The sequence below is a fragment of the Amia ocellicauda genome, chromosome 15 (assembly GCF_036373705.1).
Source record: "Amia ocellicauda isolate fAmiCal2 chromosome 15, fAmiCal2.hap1, whole genome shotgun sequence".
NCBI lineage: Eukaryota > Metazoa > Chordata > Actinopteri > Amiiformes > Amiidae > Amia > Amia ocellicauda.
In genome coordinates this window covers 10,573,262-10,589,658 of record NC_089864.1, presented here as the reverse complement: position 1 = coordinate 10,589,658, position 16,397 = coordinate 10,573,262, and the positions used below count along the sequence as shown (strand labels likewise).

General features: G+C 36.7%; 1 protein-coding gene across 1 annotated transcript in view; it reads right to left on the bottom strand.

Annotated features, from left to right (window-relative positions):
• The window catches only part of LOC136771547 (PDZ domain-containing RING finger protein 4), a 133,033-nt gene that overhangs the window by 4,209 nt on the left and 112,427 nt on the right, over positions 1-16,397 (bottom strand). The window contains exons 4-9 of the mRNA XM_066723919.1: positions 12,633-12,886; positions 10,536-10,638; positions 5,311-5,409; positions 2,359-2,421; positions 1,390-1,491; positions 754-870 (exon numbers count right to left, since the gene is read on the bottom strand). Of these exons, the coding sequence (XP_066580016.1) occupies positions 754-870; positions 1,390-1,491; positions 2,359-2,421; positions 5,311-5,409; positions 10,536-10,638; positions 12,633-12,886 (738 nt within the window). The remainder of the gene's footprint in view (positions 1-753; positions 871-1,389; positions 1,492-2,358; positions 2,422-5,310; positions 5,410-10,535; positions 10,639-12,632; positions 12,887-16,397) is intronic.

Below are 16,397 nucleotides of genomic sequence, written 5' to 3'. Positions count from 1 at the left end.
TTGTATCTGTACAGGCATTACACTCCTAAAGGATTTTCAAGGACTCCACAAATTACATTTTCTTCTAAAGGAATGAACTGAGCAAAGTTATTCCACGGTACAATTTCCCTATTTACTGTAATTCAAGTATTTCACTGAATATACTGATTAAAACAGTCCTAATTTACCTGAATTATACTATTCTTGAGTCATAAATACCAAATTGGTATTACCACAAGATTACATCAGGTTATATTAGCTAAAATAAATGGAAAGACATTACATGAATGCAACTCGCACATTTTTATGAAAAGTAAAGAGTGTATCCAACAAGTGCTGTGGAAATGCTTTGGAATGTAGTTTTAAAATGTTTTAAGTTCTTGCAGAAACATATATTTTTATATATTTGTGATTGATATTGAAATTCCGTTAATTCTCTGTATTCCACTTTTTATGACACATCACTATCTCAGACTAAGAAGAAGAGACAATATCTTAAATGATAAATTGAACGTGTCCGTGTGAAAGATCAATAGATGGGTTCCTCTGAAGCTCCTTGGTTTATAGCTCCAGTGAAATAATAATCAACACTAGGCTCTAGCAAATCTACTGGAAGAAGGAGTACACTCTGGGTACATTTACATCTAAAAACAGTGGTGAACAGTTCATACGCACTTGATATACAGGAAGGATATGGGAATGCATTTTAATGGCGGGGAAAAGGTTAAACAATTCACATTGCGGATTTTACGTCATTTATCCAGCACATCTCACCTGCTCCACTTCATTGGTCTTGTATTGTATAACTGCATTATGCTGCTCTTCCAACATCTCCATCTTCAGCTCTTCCAAGAATTCATTATGCTCGTCATCCAGCCATCCTTCATCCAGCTGCAAATACAGGAACAAGATGCCATTCGTTTCAGCAAATGCCGATGCAACTATCCTTGAACTAGTGCTACCCTTCCCAAGATCACAGCCATCAGACAAACTCATTCTGGCATAAACTATATACTGTACATGAATATAACCGCAGTAATGGACCAGAATTCAAGGCCAGTCTTTAAGTATGTTTCACAGGATGTGTGTGCACGTACGAGGTTTTTTAGGAATTGTCTCCGCAGAGTGACTATCAGGAGACAAGTGTCATATTTCTGTGAGTTTATAGTGCTTTTGCAGCACAGAAAGTTGTCAAGACAGGAATTTATATATATTGTCTAGCTGGTATGCGTTTTTTTCTTTATCCAAATTATGAATTGTTTCTAACTTAGCATGAGTATAACCGTGGCTAATAATGACAAAGGCTATAGTGTAAGCAGCTATTTTAATCACAAGTTGATGCTTGATTTTCTCATGTATAAATTAATTGAATTCAATAGGGAAGAGGATCTAAAAATACTAGATGCTCACCTGTATCTCAGGCCGGGCCACCAGCAGTACGATATTTCTGCAGTCTTCACTCGAGAGCAACGCCACCGCCTCCTCGCGATTCTGCACGTCACGGCCATTTATCTTGCACGCAAATGAAAGGGGAGCATTAATTTCCTCTTCCGCACACACAAAAACACAATAAAGGGCAAATTTCAGCTCATTTGCGGTAAACGCGCGGACAATGGGAGTCGCACAAATGTGTTCATTCAGCCCCTTTGGAGGTAAGTGCCTTCACTCAATTATGTGCTTACAGTAAGGGGCTGCATTGATTGTTGAGGGATGGTGGACATCAGTGAAAGCGGTTATGTTCATAAATGTCCAACCTGCGTCCTAGCAACATACATCTAGCAACACAATTAACTAGCTGCTGACAGGTGGCGTTCATCTTTTTCCGTTCAGAGTAATGGAACTGTCACTCTGAGATAATAGTGCCAGTGCAAGCTGGACTGGGAGCCGTGCAGCTGAAATCAGTCAAACTGCACGCTGGCCATGAGACAATTAGAGAGCTCCAGTATTATCTCTCACCAAACAGTACTTACAGAGCACCGCTGATTGCTCCTTCGTTAAATCACTTTGCGCTCGTTGTATGGTTTATAGTCCAAACGGAGTGGAAAATTGTCATTTGGGGTAATCTATGCTGTGGAGTTCCAGCCTTTAAAAAATTGCTTACAGGTAATAATGCTAGCACAGATTTATTTCTGCCCAAGAGAGAGATGCACTTGACATGATACCAAAAATATGATTAAAAAAAAAAAAAAAACACAACGAGGAAACACTCGTTGAATAGGGGCTTGAAGCAGCTCAGAGTTTTTTGTTCTGTTATATATTATTTTTATTAAATTATGTCAAATTAAATACAAATAGGTGTTTTTGGTAGCATATGGTCTCCACCAGGTAAACAGATCTATTATTCTAGATGTCATTGGGAATTTGAGGAACACTAAGTACCTGTAAAATTCGATCTCCTTCTCTGATACGGCCGTCTCTGGCAGCAATAGTGTTTGGACCGACCTGGATGAGAGAGAAGGCAGGCAGTGTCAGGCCATGTAGTATAAACAACAAAGAAAAAATAACAGTATGTACTTTAAAAATTAACATCTAGTTACACTAGCAATTTTCTTTTGTGTTACTGAAGCAGTGTTATTTCAGTAAAAAATAAACAGGAATTAATACCAAAATCACAAATGGCAGTGAAATGTATACACACAGTATTCATACATTCAAGCTAATAATAATCATGATTTCTATTTATGCCACTGATATCTCTAAACTAGCTTGGTTTTGTGACAATTAACGAATGCAATTTTCTGATACGACTCGTGCTTTATCCGAGTCTCGGGCTGTGATTTGACTAATGACGTGGTGAGCAAAGGGGCACTGCTATCTATCACCTTGCACTTGATTGTTGTCTTTAACCATTCATTCTGCCCTGTCAAATCACCCTCAATTTTTCAAGTTAAACATTTCCAAGTGTCTAATTTTTCATTTAATGTTGACCCTCACCAGACTACTTCTCATTAAAAGTGATTGACTGCCGTTGGTGTTGCCACAGGATTAAGAGTGTAAAGTTTGATGCAGGACTAATATTCTGTGCAGTTGTATTTCCCTCTCTTTAAAAAAAAAAAATACATCACTTACGCTTAAGTTTAGTGTACTAATCTAATAATAGATGTGGTATGAAGTTTTGCTGTTAAAGTAGAAGCAATGTACTCTTTTTAGGGCAATATAACCTTTAAATCCCCTAGTCCTAACATGCTTCCATTTCTCTTATCCAAATGTTTAGATTGGGGGTTGTATATGTATGTACATTATGTCTAGGTTGACAGGAAGATCTTGAGGCCAATTCTACTCTATTAATGTTCCAGGCCATAAAACATGTATTTAAATAATGGTTATCCAATATGTCCATAGTTAAGTAGAGTGTATAGCAGACTATTGGCATTTCAGCCTAAAAGTGCCAAACAAATTAGGTATTTGCTTCTTCTAATGATCACTTCAGAGAACTGACACTCAGGAATAATGCAGCAGGCTTCGTCATGTACATCTCTCTCTATGGCTTACGTAGTAAATGCCAAAGCAAGTTGTCATTTACCTTGAACTTACACTGTTGGCTTTTGTGCCTAGAGTAGCAATATAATAACGTGGGTTAAAGCTACATAAACCTGACTCCAAACAAATCCATGAGCACGATGAGTGGAATTAAGGAAGGCAGTTTTTGTTGCTAATGAGAGACTGCAATGGCTGCCGTGTGTGGGGTGACAAGATGCGAAGATTTCTGAGCATCCTATGTATTCATTAATCAATTGAACCCATGGAAAAATAAATAAACATAATAGAAAACACCTGAAATGACATGACCCAGAGTGGAAACATTTCAAAGTACTTTGAGGGAAAGGGGAAAGAGAAAAGCCAGCATGTGCTTATAAGGAATACACCCACAATACTAATAAACTGAGTTACGGCCCATTAGATAACTGCTCTTGAGACATCTTATTCTGGAGGTGTTCGGTCTTATTGTTCCAATTTGCAATCAGTTTTTTTTCCAAGTCATAATGTGAGACCAACTAATTACAACTTAGACCAGTAAACACATTTTTGTGTGCTTTATCTGTAGTGTGCTTTGCCAGTAATTTACTTATGTTTATATAAATACAAACTAGATGTGTGGGAATTGGAGAAGCCTTTGTTCTTATTTATTCACTCCTGCCTCTTAAATAAATGTCTTTATCAAGCCAGAGAACAGTGTTTTTTACCTTACTGCATGAACACTGACCTTCTTGTTGACCCAAGTTACGGAGATAAATGTCAAAATGAATTTTGTTTGTATTTCAACTTATCCATTTGTGAATTTAAAATATTTAAAATAATTTCATTTGGATTTTGTTTTCAGTAATTCTAAATGTTATGCTCTATTAGTTCCATAATTATCATATATTATCATATATCATTATTTAAATTATGATGGAATGTTTTAAAACGAATCTAATAGATGAACGAAAACAATAATAGTAGCAGCTGATGAGGGATATTTGACAGTAACATTTAAGCCAGTAGGTTTCTGCTGCAACAGTCTATATTTTCTATAAATTTGTTGCACACCAAACTAGAAAACAGAAGCAGTGATATAACTTTGCTTGTCTTTGGAGTGTGGTAGAAAAGTAATGTGAAAATGCCATTTTCCACTCTACGGGAGACGAGAATAGTGACACAGAGAGCTAATTAAAAACTACAATTAAAAAATAAAGGGTGAAAAAATCATATTAAAAACGTGGCTTACTGTGCATGCATGGTTCATTCTGGGAAAAAAAAAGTATTTGCATAGCTACATGAAAACCTAGATAGTAGTGCTTTCAATAATTTGTAAGATTGAATTAATTTAACTCTTTCAGTGTCATATTGTTCTTTTTTAACATTTAATATTTGTTATGAATACATGCAATATCTTCAATGGAAATGGTGCGAAAGCTAGCTGTTGTATCATTGATATAGATTTCAAACAATTCTTAAGCTACCATGTTATTAAATGAAAACAGAACCAATTAAAAGCAGCAATCAATAATTCAGGATTTTCCCTAGAAATTGCTTTTAATACAAATGTTGGATATGGATGAAGTGCACCACATGCACTATTAAAACCTCTGAAACATGCCATCTATTTTTCATTTTTCTGTAATTATTCAGGGCCTTTTTGTTGGTTTGTTTGTGCTGGCACTCTCACAGTTTTTTTCATAGCTGAAACATTAAAACATTTGCTTGAATAGAAATAACCTGGCATAACAACTGAAATCAGAGAGCTCAATTAAGAATGGTAATTAGAACTGTCAAGCTCTGGCTCCAAGCCATTGTTTGTGACCGAGTTTGATGGAGCTGTGCTCGATACCATTAAAATACATTTCTCACCTCACTGACATAGATCCCAATGTCCTCCTCATCATCTGTCCGATAGCAGAGGGTCAGGCCCAGCTTCTCCTGGCTGTTTCTTCGACACAACTCCACCTCCTACAAACAGTAAGAGGTGAATCCATAAAGTCAATTAAATACTACTACTGTCTGTCCACATTTTAAGTCAATTAACATATAATTTCATTTTCTTTCTTTTATAATTAGAAAAAAAACTTTGCCGGTCCCATGATGGCACTCCCCAGAATGAGCCTGTATGTAGTAGCTCTTGAATATTAATGTTTATTTTTAAACAAGCTCTTGCATATGGTAATTTCTTCTAATGTATTCTGCCATGCTTTATCAGAAAAGTTTCTACACTATATTAGTATTAATAATTTTGCCCCTTGGTGGAATGTATTCCTATGGTGAATTCAATGTGTTGAAATTCTGAGAGGGAAGATTTTCAGTCTTTTCTTATACCACTAAATTACCAACCATAGCTCTAGAAACCTGCCACAATATATAAAAAAATTTGAATTTGAAGAATGTAAGCATTGAAAACCGAATAACTGAATTATCATAATAGTAGTAATGCTTACTGTTTGCTGTCATAAGCTTGGAACTCTTGATAAGTGAAGTCAAGTAAAGATTTGGCAAATATTGGTGATAATTAAAATGTGATTTCAACAGTATGCTCGGCACATCATTACTTAATTTAGAAAATAGTAAATATACTACTAGTACTACTACTACTCCTACTCCAGTTAGATGGCTGCTAACTAATTTAATAGATAAACCAATGTTTTGATTTGCTGAACCATGCATCAATTTGAAATGAACCTTTTGATATTATTATTACAGATGACATTTGTTTTAAAAATTAATCGTACCAGTTTTAATGGATTAACTCAATTCTAGTTTAAATATCATAAACCTCCATGGTGTGCCTCCTGTAGTTATTCCTCATTCATGTTGTGTGTGTGACCCACACGAACACATTTCTCATAATTGTCTTCTTCCCAGCATGTAACTAATACTTTCTTAGTCACACAACTGACATCAAACAGAAACCAGGTTGACTTCACACTGCATATATTTTCATTACTACTGCCTGGTGGTATTTGTATTTGCTTAGTAAACTATAATTCCCATAATACATCACAATTAGTAATTTAATGTGCACTCAAACTAAACCATAACAACATTGCTTTAAACCAATAGGATAGTTTCTCCCAAATGAGCTTTTGAGACAAAGATTGTTTAGTTTATCCAGCACTGTTAAACATGTTCAACCCCTACTATATGTGATACAAAAATGAAACCAAACCGTTTTTAAGACTAACACCCAGAAAAGGGATTTTGTAAGGGCCAACAAATTGTACTTTGGGTTAAGGGCTAAAATCGTTTTTCAAATTGGGAATTTCATTACATGTGTCAGCATGTTATTTGGTTGTGACAAGTGCCTGGCATGGCAGCATATTTTTGAAATGAGCAAATAAAGCTGCAGACATGAAACAGCTGATGTCCCTTCCCCAAGACTGGGGAATAGTGTCTTTAGCCTCTTGCATTCGGTGGCCACCTTACGATCATGATATGACAAACCATCAAAAATCCCACATTCTCTGGCCTCTGTGTTTAATTGCATGCCTCAAATAAATGTAGCAATGAAATAAAGTTGTCAGATTCCTTATTACATTTCTTGACATGCCCCATAACATAAATCCTGGGCCCTTATAAGACATATTACTGAACATTCTCTAGTCAGCATTTGTGACACACCGCTAATACATTATTATTATTAATACTACTACTAATAATGACAATATTGTTGTTGGAAAAAACAAAAAAGTGTTACACCTTGTTTTTATCGCATTTTACAGTAAACCAATCTAATTTGCATAAGGCAGTTTTTCCAGTTTCTTGTGAATTTTAATGAAAAAGGTGTTTCTGGATGCAAGTCAGTGAAATGAATACATCATAAAAAATCTAAAAAACTAACACAGCGCTGTGTAAATCCAACCTGGACGGCAGAATCCATCCTCTTTCATAAAATAAAATCCATTATCTTATTAAGCTGCACCGTTTCTGTTCAAGTCCTTACAATGAAACTCCTAGCCCTCTACGACCCTATAATACAAATATATGTACATTGAAGAACAAAACCAATCTATTTTGGTATCTACCCACATTTCTTTTCTATGAAAATATATCATTTGATCAGGGGATGTTTTGCTTCATGCCATGGCCGTTATGCCACTGCAATATTTTCTTTCTCCCCAATTTTAAATGCGTAGAATCAACTGCAGAGTAAATCCCATAACATAAGACAGGAAATTGTCCTCCAGTTTCTCCAACCAGCCGGGTCATCTTTTCCACCCAGGAAACCTAATCAGTGGAAGCTGTCGAGCCACAGAGACCTGGAGGAAAGTAATCAGTGGGTCGCAGTACAATGTGTGTGCGTGATGATAGGTCATAGGTGTGGCAGAAGTTTCGGCAAGCCTTCTAGGCTCGACTAAATTGATACCTATTAAGACTATTCTGCAAAGGAAGATTAAATGAAACAACAACAAAGATAATATTTTAGATACAGGAAATGTAGCTGTACAGACCAGAAAAGTTTGCAGCATCTCAGTTTTCTGTTTTATAGACTACTATTGCTATGGTATTACTAATAATATGACTAAAACATACAGAAGATGGGTTTAGGTTATATATTTAATAGGTGATTCAGGTGTTTTCAAAGAAAAAAATAACAAACTTAAAAAATAATAGCCATTCCATGCAAAAATAAAGACGTCTTCCTAATATTTCCACTCAGAAATAAATCAACTTATTGTACAACTGAACAACCCTCTAGTTCCGCTTTAATTAATAGCTACTAGTCAAAGGAGATAACACCTGTGGGTGAATTAATTAATGAACACAACAGATTGTAGCGATTAGTATATAGACTACAAAATATGGGAAGAGCCGCGTTTCTCAAATAAGAATCTAAAAAACATGCGGAGAACAGGCTTTGTTCCTCCAGCTGGATTGTGATTTTATCATTCATTGTCATGTTGTTCCAGGAGGTAAACAAAATGGGGATGCACCAATATCAAAATAACGTTCAAAATTGATATTCCCTCTCACTGGTTTCCATCTGATTGTTTAGAGAAAACAAATTTACATATTTACCATCAGGGCTTAAATCTCAACCCTGCCGACTAACTAAAACACCGGACCACCCAGCCTCCTGACCACGAGAAACACGCATGAGGTCAGAAATCATTGTGAACTTAACAAACTAGCTTTTTCCAAACCTAAACGTTTCATTCCCTTTTGAATCGAGACTAACCCGGGGATTTCATTTTCCAGTTAAGCTTAATTTCAGGCAGGACACTCGCCTTGGGTGATTGGATCATGGCTGACAGTAAACTAATGACTATGATTGTGTGATTAGAGCAGATTACTGCCGACCACCCGTGTGCACTCAATGCTGTCATAATAATTGTGCCTTTGATTATTAGGATTTTAAAAGCAGTTACAAAGTACACAGTGTTCACTACAGGGAAGGGGATCTCTGCAGAATAAACCTCTTTGCTTTAAAAGATTTGAAAACACAATGATCTCTCTGTACTAATATCACATACAGTGTAAGGTGCTTATTTTTTGTGTTTTTGGTGAGATGTGAAATACAGTGACAAGTGTTGGTTCATTTTGGTATTCTGGTAATACCTTAGCGCTCACAAGGCCGAGAAAAGTATGTCCAATAATAAAAAGCAGCACAATGCTCTGTGAGTTGAACCTATTAAGCAGATGCTGTGTAAGCACTAAGCTCAGGAGATAGAGCCGAACCTGGGGGGTGTTGGCCTGGCCCTGTGGTACGCGGCTCACATGGGGTCGCTCAGGTGCAGAGAGGCAGATCAATCCCAGCTGGTTTTCACACTTGTGAGAAAGTCAAGGGTAATTCTGCACTCCACAGGGTTTGTTTGCCAAGATTTAGTGACTTGGCACAGCCAGGGCTAGAGCTGCTAATGACATCGACACATGGCTCACTGGACAGAATGTGCTGCTTTATGGTTTTTGAATACCCCCATATGTTAACAGTAAGGCAGGGTAGCGTACTTTTTAGTGTATACATTTTTATGAACAGATATAAGGGTCAGCACTTCTAATGGAAAAACATACAAAGTAAAGGAAATGGAAGATTTGCTTTGAGGTACAGAGGGGGCGGGCTGTGAATGAGGAAAATGGAGGGCTGCTCTAAAGGTGGACAAAGTGATCTGAGATCAACCGCAACACCCACATCATACACACCAGAAGTAAAAGTTGATATTGTCTACATTTACTTGTTGAATAATCCGAAACAAAGAGAAACTCTTAATAATCACAATACATCATCCACAGTGTGCCTCGTCCTCAATGGCTTGGAAATAAAACGCATTAAAACTGAAGAGCGTAATGGCTTACTCTTTGTCGACAGTCTAGTCATCAAAAATGGCATTTAATTATCTATTAGAATCTAATTACCATTCGCATCTGAGATGAAAATATGAGAAATCCCGTTCAAAAGAGCGAAACAGGAGCTGACAAGTACATTTGCATTTGTAAAGTTTGGATTATTTAAAACGATTGCCAACTGCCTTTTTATTAGACTGTACTTATGTATGAAGACTTCTTTTGGATATTTGCATTGTTATTTCCTTTCCTACAGTATGTCCAATTACCATATTCTGTACTTGTATTATTCTGTTACACATTACTAAGTTACTCAGCTACCCGAGACCCCATATTTGCATATTTAATAACGCTGTGTTTTCCATTGTGTGGACAAACTTCCCAGTGATGCAGGGAAAGGCAGCCTTCAAAAGACCGTCAAGGTTATTTTGGAAATGTTTTGGTTTTGGTTTCTAAGACAACGTCAATCTTCCAGTATTCAAATTGCGTTAACAAAACTATGTTATTGTCAGGCTTTTCACAAACCCCTTCTTTAGAGTAAAGTTCCTCTTGATCTCAGCAACCAAGAAAAATTGCTAAGCGGGTAATGGATACATGTTCCAATCTATGTGAAATTTTGTAAGGAAGGAAGTCAAGCCTTGCCTTTGAATTTTCATCTGTCATATAACCACCCTTAGGGGATACTCTGCAAAGTCAATTATAACTGGGCCGTGCTTGTGATTGGTAAAGGTCTATAATGGGGTTTTACACAAGGATGTCAAAAGTTATTAATAAGGAGGAGAGGGAACATAATAAAGTCTTACCTCATACTCAAATTCATCCATCCTGTCTGCGTCAGCTGGCAGGCTGGAGAGAAACTCAGTTCCTTCATAATATTCGTGTTCCATTGGATGCAGTGAGTGGCAGCTATAGAGCGAGGGAAGACACAGCACCTTCCAAAAATGAGTCTCTTTTCAAATAAGGATGTCATATTTTTGTATTTATTCTCCACAAACAGTGGGAAATGAGAAACCTGTCAAGGGGTACTCTGTGCTGATGCCATGCCATCATATAATCACATGCCAACCGATAGCATTGCTTCTAATTAAATATTTTACAATTATTCATTGTACATTACCATGCAGGAAAACAGCAAATTGGTTTAATCCTTTCCCTGCTGGAACTTTTCGAAACAGTGGGAGAATTCCCAAACATGCAGCATCAAAAGCACCTGCAAATTCTGCATCAGATCTCCGAGTGCAGTTGTGTTCCAAGCCCATGCTGGAGTGAAGATGATAATTAATTAATAATATAATATCTTCACTCCAATTAAAGCATTAAAATCATCAAATGTAAAAACAACCCCTCCCCTCCAAAAAGCAAAGCATAGAGTGAAATAAATTGTCCTAATAGGATGGTTTAATATAAGCGGTAACACAATATACTCTTCTGTACAAGACATTCTAGTCAATTTGTAAATTTTATTATACTGCATTATGTGGACCATATGCTTCAATAGTCATGATAACCCCTTAAAAAAGGTTAACTTATTTGATTTATATTCATAGAAAATCATGGTAATTTAAATCCATTTAAAGGCAGTACCATAACATCTGCTTTATGAAACTACTGACTGGGTACAATTTTAGTTCTACCTTTAGTGGTTTACCATCATAGTTTTTTTAAACGAGATTTGATCTATCCAGTTTTTGGTCTAGATGACTATCTTTTTCTAGGAAATATAATTGGAGGGATACCTTTATCTCTGTCTGACTCTGACAGTGTTAGTGGCCAAATACAGCTCTGAATAACATTTTATTGACTTTACTTCCAAATCTTCTTTTTCACCAAAATATGACATCTACTTTCACAGTCCATACAAACGCTGGATCTGTACTTGCAGTTAAACCTGTGCCTTAATATGTGATACTGTGTATTCATGGTAGCTGCCTGGGGCCTACGGTAGAAAATTAACTGTGTTTGCTAACAATGATAAAAAAAAGAAAGAAACATGAGCAAAAACACAAGTTGTTGCCCTAAAATCTGTTTTAATAGCCTTTTTAAACTTTGAATTTTATGTGACATGTTGGTTATGGAGGGAGACAGCAGTGATAAATCGGTTGAAAAGAAATGCTGAGGTTGGTTGCCTCTGCTTTTATTAGCCCATTTTCCCTTAATCACCTTGTAAAGTCTCCATTAAACCAAACTAATGTGCCACTCTTTAATTATTACATTCAGGATCTAATGGTAGTTTTATGGAGTTATTAGAAATTAGCAAATACAAACAAAAGAGCTCACTTTCCCCTTTTGAGGATCAAAAGTGTGATCTGTGGACACAGGCAACAGTGCCAACAAGATAAGAAATACCATCTTGTTGAAACCAGACAAAGTATTAAAAATAACAATAATAAATTAGCCTTGAACTGTCTAAAACCAAGCTCTGGAAACTATAGCCATTTTCAGGGTATGTCAGAGATGTAGAATTCTCTAAACTTCCATCACATTTCCGTAATAACAAAGCAATTTAAAGACTGAGATGGCCAATGGATTTAAAGCTCACTTAATCATCCATGGATGTTGAAACATTCATGATTAACGTGATCTCTCGTTCACTCTGATGGTCTCCATTAACTCGGAAGCTTCCTTTTAATGGGACCTGTATTCAGCTAATGTTTATATATTACTTTCCCTCAGAAGGAAAACTAAAAGGCACCAGCTTGACTGTAGTCTTCTTCACCGTGACCCTGATCTTGTCCAGAGGGGCTCAGCACACCGTCTCTGATTGTTGAGTCTCAGGCAATTATATTGTTTCTAATCGCCCAACACAATCGCCCTTTTTTCCTATTAAAATGTATTGCACTTAAACAGTAATTCAACTGTCTGACGTACACATTATTTGGAAATTAAAACAAACTCTGTACCTGTCAGAAAGCAAGAATGGACAGATGTCAGGTACGGGTGGCGTTGATGGTCTTAACTTGGAGAGAGCCATAATGTGTTCAAAAGTAATGTCCGTCTGTGTGCAAACATCCACAAGCTGGACTTCCTGAGAATTCCCATGATTCTTGGCGATAGGAGTTCGTCTTAAAACTTGAACTACAATGGGTTCCTTGGCGCTGCGAAACGCTTCCACTGCCTCCTCATGTGTTGCTTTAGAAAGATCCTTCCCGTTGACCTGCGAAACAAACAAATACATTATCAAATAGAAACATAAATAGATTAATACATGAACACAGCCTAAGTCCTGTCACTCTGATATGTCTCTGAATAATACAATTCAATTAATTTTGGTTTCATGTATTTCCTAATTTGACAGGTTTATTGCAGTCTAATATAATGCCTACCAATTTTAGAACAATGGTAGCTAAACAGACAGCTTAAATCATGAACAATGCTATACATTAGCTTATATTCATGAAAAGGACAAAGCTAAATGACAAGACCACCCCAACTTAGGCTGAGAGATTGTGTCTTAAAAGTTACAGAACAAAGAGCTCATAAAGCAGCTCCAAAATGGGAACTGAAATAATTTCTACTGTCGCCAAGCAAATAAAGAAATCAACGCTCCATTAAATCCTGTTATACGAAAAGAAAAGGGGAAATGAGAATGAGATACCATCTCAAATGTACTATAATACCAAAACAAAGGACAGCCATCATCTCTGGATATGGTTAAATGAAGGATTTTAAGTATCACCAATCATCATGATGCATGGCGGTCGCAGGATTTCTGGTCAGTGTCATTAATTTTGAGTTGCCTTCCTAGAAAAGACCAATTTATAATCTTGCTCGGTGTGTGAGAGTGTGTTTATTTGTGTGCCCCGCCATGTTGGAAGTAAACAAATATCCATCAAAAACAGGGCACAAGAACTGTACTGATCGGTGGTCACAAATTTAGATGGGACGTCACCCTAGTGGTGGAAAAAATACTAGTAAATATGAAAATAGGAAAAATCCACTGTATTATCAGCGATCGGGGAGGGGTTTTGCACATCTTCACATTCATGTGTGGAATAACAAACCAATTCACAAAGGCACTGATGATCTGATGCATACTATAATGCCCTGTATTCATTGAATATCAAGAGACTCCCTTCTAGAAGATCCCACGGGGCGGGGTAAAAGACAGCAACTGAAATGGAAAAGTTGGTCTCAAGTGAACCGTGATGCATCAAGCCTGAAGACGCATGTGAAGCACTGTGACACGCAACAGATGTCCTACAGTTATCCACAGACATCTTCCACAGCGACAGGACACACCTGTTTCCAATTAAACAATGATCTCAACAATGTGGGTTTTAGTCAACATGGGTCACATTGTGGGAAGGGAATATATTGCAGCTTGATTAGAGACACTTCACCTCACCAGGATGTTGACATGTTTTTCCAAGTTGGGCAAGGCTTGTGTACTCAACAAGCCTTTCAGAGAGATATCATTACATTCTGCTCTATTCATTTGCTTTTCATTAATTTTTCTTGAACAATTATCTATTTTGTTTTACAGTTGTACATGCCAAAGTGAAATTTTCTTTAAAGTAGTTGCAATGAAAATCTGTGCTCAATGAACAACCAGAATAAGTCACACTACGCCCATCTCTGTCATATATGTGACGTTATTTGGCAGATTCTTATCCATTATTGAATGACCTTTAATTCACACTGGTTTTGTGTACATGTAGTATTTCTCCTTTCTTTTGATCATACCATTCACATTTATTCTTCTGACAATCTGTCTGCCTCATAAGGATTTCAACTGATTGATATCTGTTTTAAGACTTGAAAACACTAAGAATGACTAGATATATTTCTTCCAATACCAACTGAATTTTAACAAAGAGCATCATTAAGAAAAAGTGACTTTCATATGAATATAATCACCACAGAATTAAATAAAACGCAACATGTTCAGATACACTAAACCATAACAAAATTCAGCTGCCATAAAACCACTCCTGTAGAGTCTAGTGCCGCATTTATTTATTCATTATTTTCCCATGAAGGACCATAAGGCCATGTTCTATGCTGACCATAACTACAAATCTCACATCCAATTGTTATTTTGCTGACTAACCTCAGCTGCCCTGTCATCATGAGGTGATTTAATTCAGAATCACATTCACCCGTGGATCTCTGGGCAAAGCAGTCATGCTTTCCATCAGCAGAATATCCTAAAAACATGGGGAATCGTCTGGAATTTTATTTTACTTTTACCTTTTACTACAGCTTATATAATCTCGTTTCCATCCATTGTGTTTTTGTATTCTTTCAATCTAAACATAATAATTTCATTGTTGTATGATAAGCAGTGCTTATGCGTTTTATTTTAGCTGACCTTATTTTGAGACCATGCAGTATTCTACAGCTGGGAGAGAAGTCCCTTATTGTCCCTGCAATGCCATCCCATTAGTGTTATTACTGAAAGCTAGAACAAAAATGGAAATAAACAAAGTCTAACACCCAATTTTCCTCGCTTAAAGTTAGAACATGCTGAACACTGAAACACACACACTGTATGCTAAACCTTGTTGTGTTTAATTAGCACATATTGCCTTTTGGTCTCAGCTTGTTTCAATCTTTTGGCTGCTGAGCCAAATCCTAAAGCCGAGGGTTTAAAGACAAAGGAGATCTCACAGATAAATGAGCCCGACTACAGCTTGTGACAGTCCTGGAAAAAAATGATCAAATTTCCCCCAGTCCCTGTGGTACTATCTGACCTGTGTCAGCACCGTGCTTCTTATTGTTGATACGGTGTATTATTGAATCAAAGAATCTGTGTTAAGTAAAAGGAAAGGAGTTGGTTTTTCAATGTAATGAGCACCAGATGGACTAATTAATCCACAATCAACTTTGGAATATTAAGTAAAGCATATAGCATTTCATATGCAAGCTTTATCATCCCTGTACCTGATGCAGCTTCTGGTAAATGACTGCTCCATTTGATTTGCAGACTAATGTGCACCAGATGTGAACAGACGAGCCTGTCCAAAAAACAGAGAGTTGTGGATATTGCTTGGACCCAGTCCACAGCAACAACCAAATTAAACAAGGGCTGTTTACTCCCTACCATTTCTATAAAGCCGCACAGTGGATTAACGTTGGCAGAACAAGACCAATAAGTTTGTGTTAGAAATAAATACACATACATTTGGAAAGGCACATAGACTATATGGGAAAAAATGATCTGCCTTTTCCTGTTTAGAAAACGGACAAAACTATATTTATTTAGCTGCCTTGGCTGGAGAATCACATATGCCTCCTACATTGACAGGAAAAGTGGCTTTCACATTATCTGGGATATGATGAATTTGCTATTCAAGTTTTCAGACAGGAATTATTTATGTAGGCATTTAGCAAAAAGTGGAGTCTCGTGTGTAAGTTGCACCCATGGTTGAAATTATGCATTATTATCCATTTATGAATATTCACACCTTAATAGTTCCCTAATCCAATCTTACTCATGTGTGTATAATGTAAGGGTACACATATTTCCATCTACAATTATTTTGTAGCAGCACACTGAATTCAGTGGAATATCTGCTTAAAAGTAAATAAAATATTGATTAACATGATGTAAATTGAAACGGGAAATTAAGTCACAGCTAATGGATGAAAAATTAACCTAGATATTTAGAAAACATCTGATCAAAGACAAACTAGATGATATTGAAAAACAAATAACACCCCCC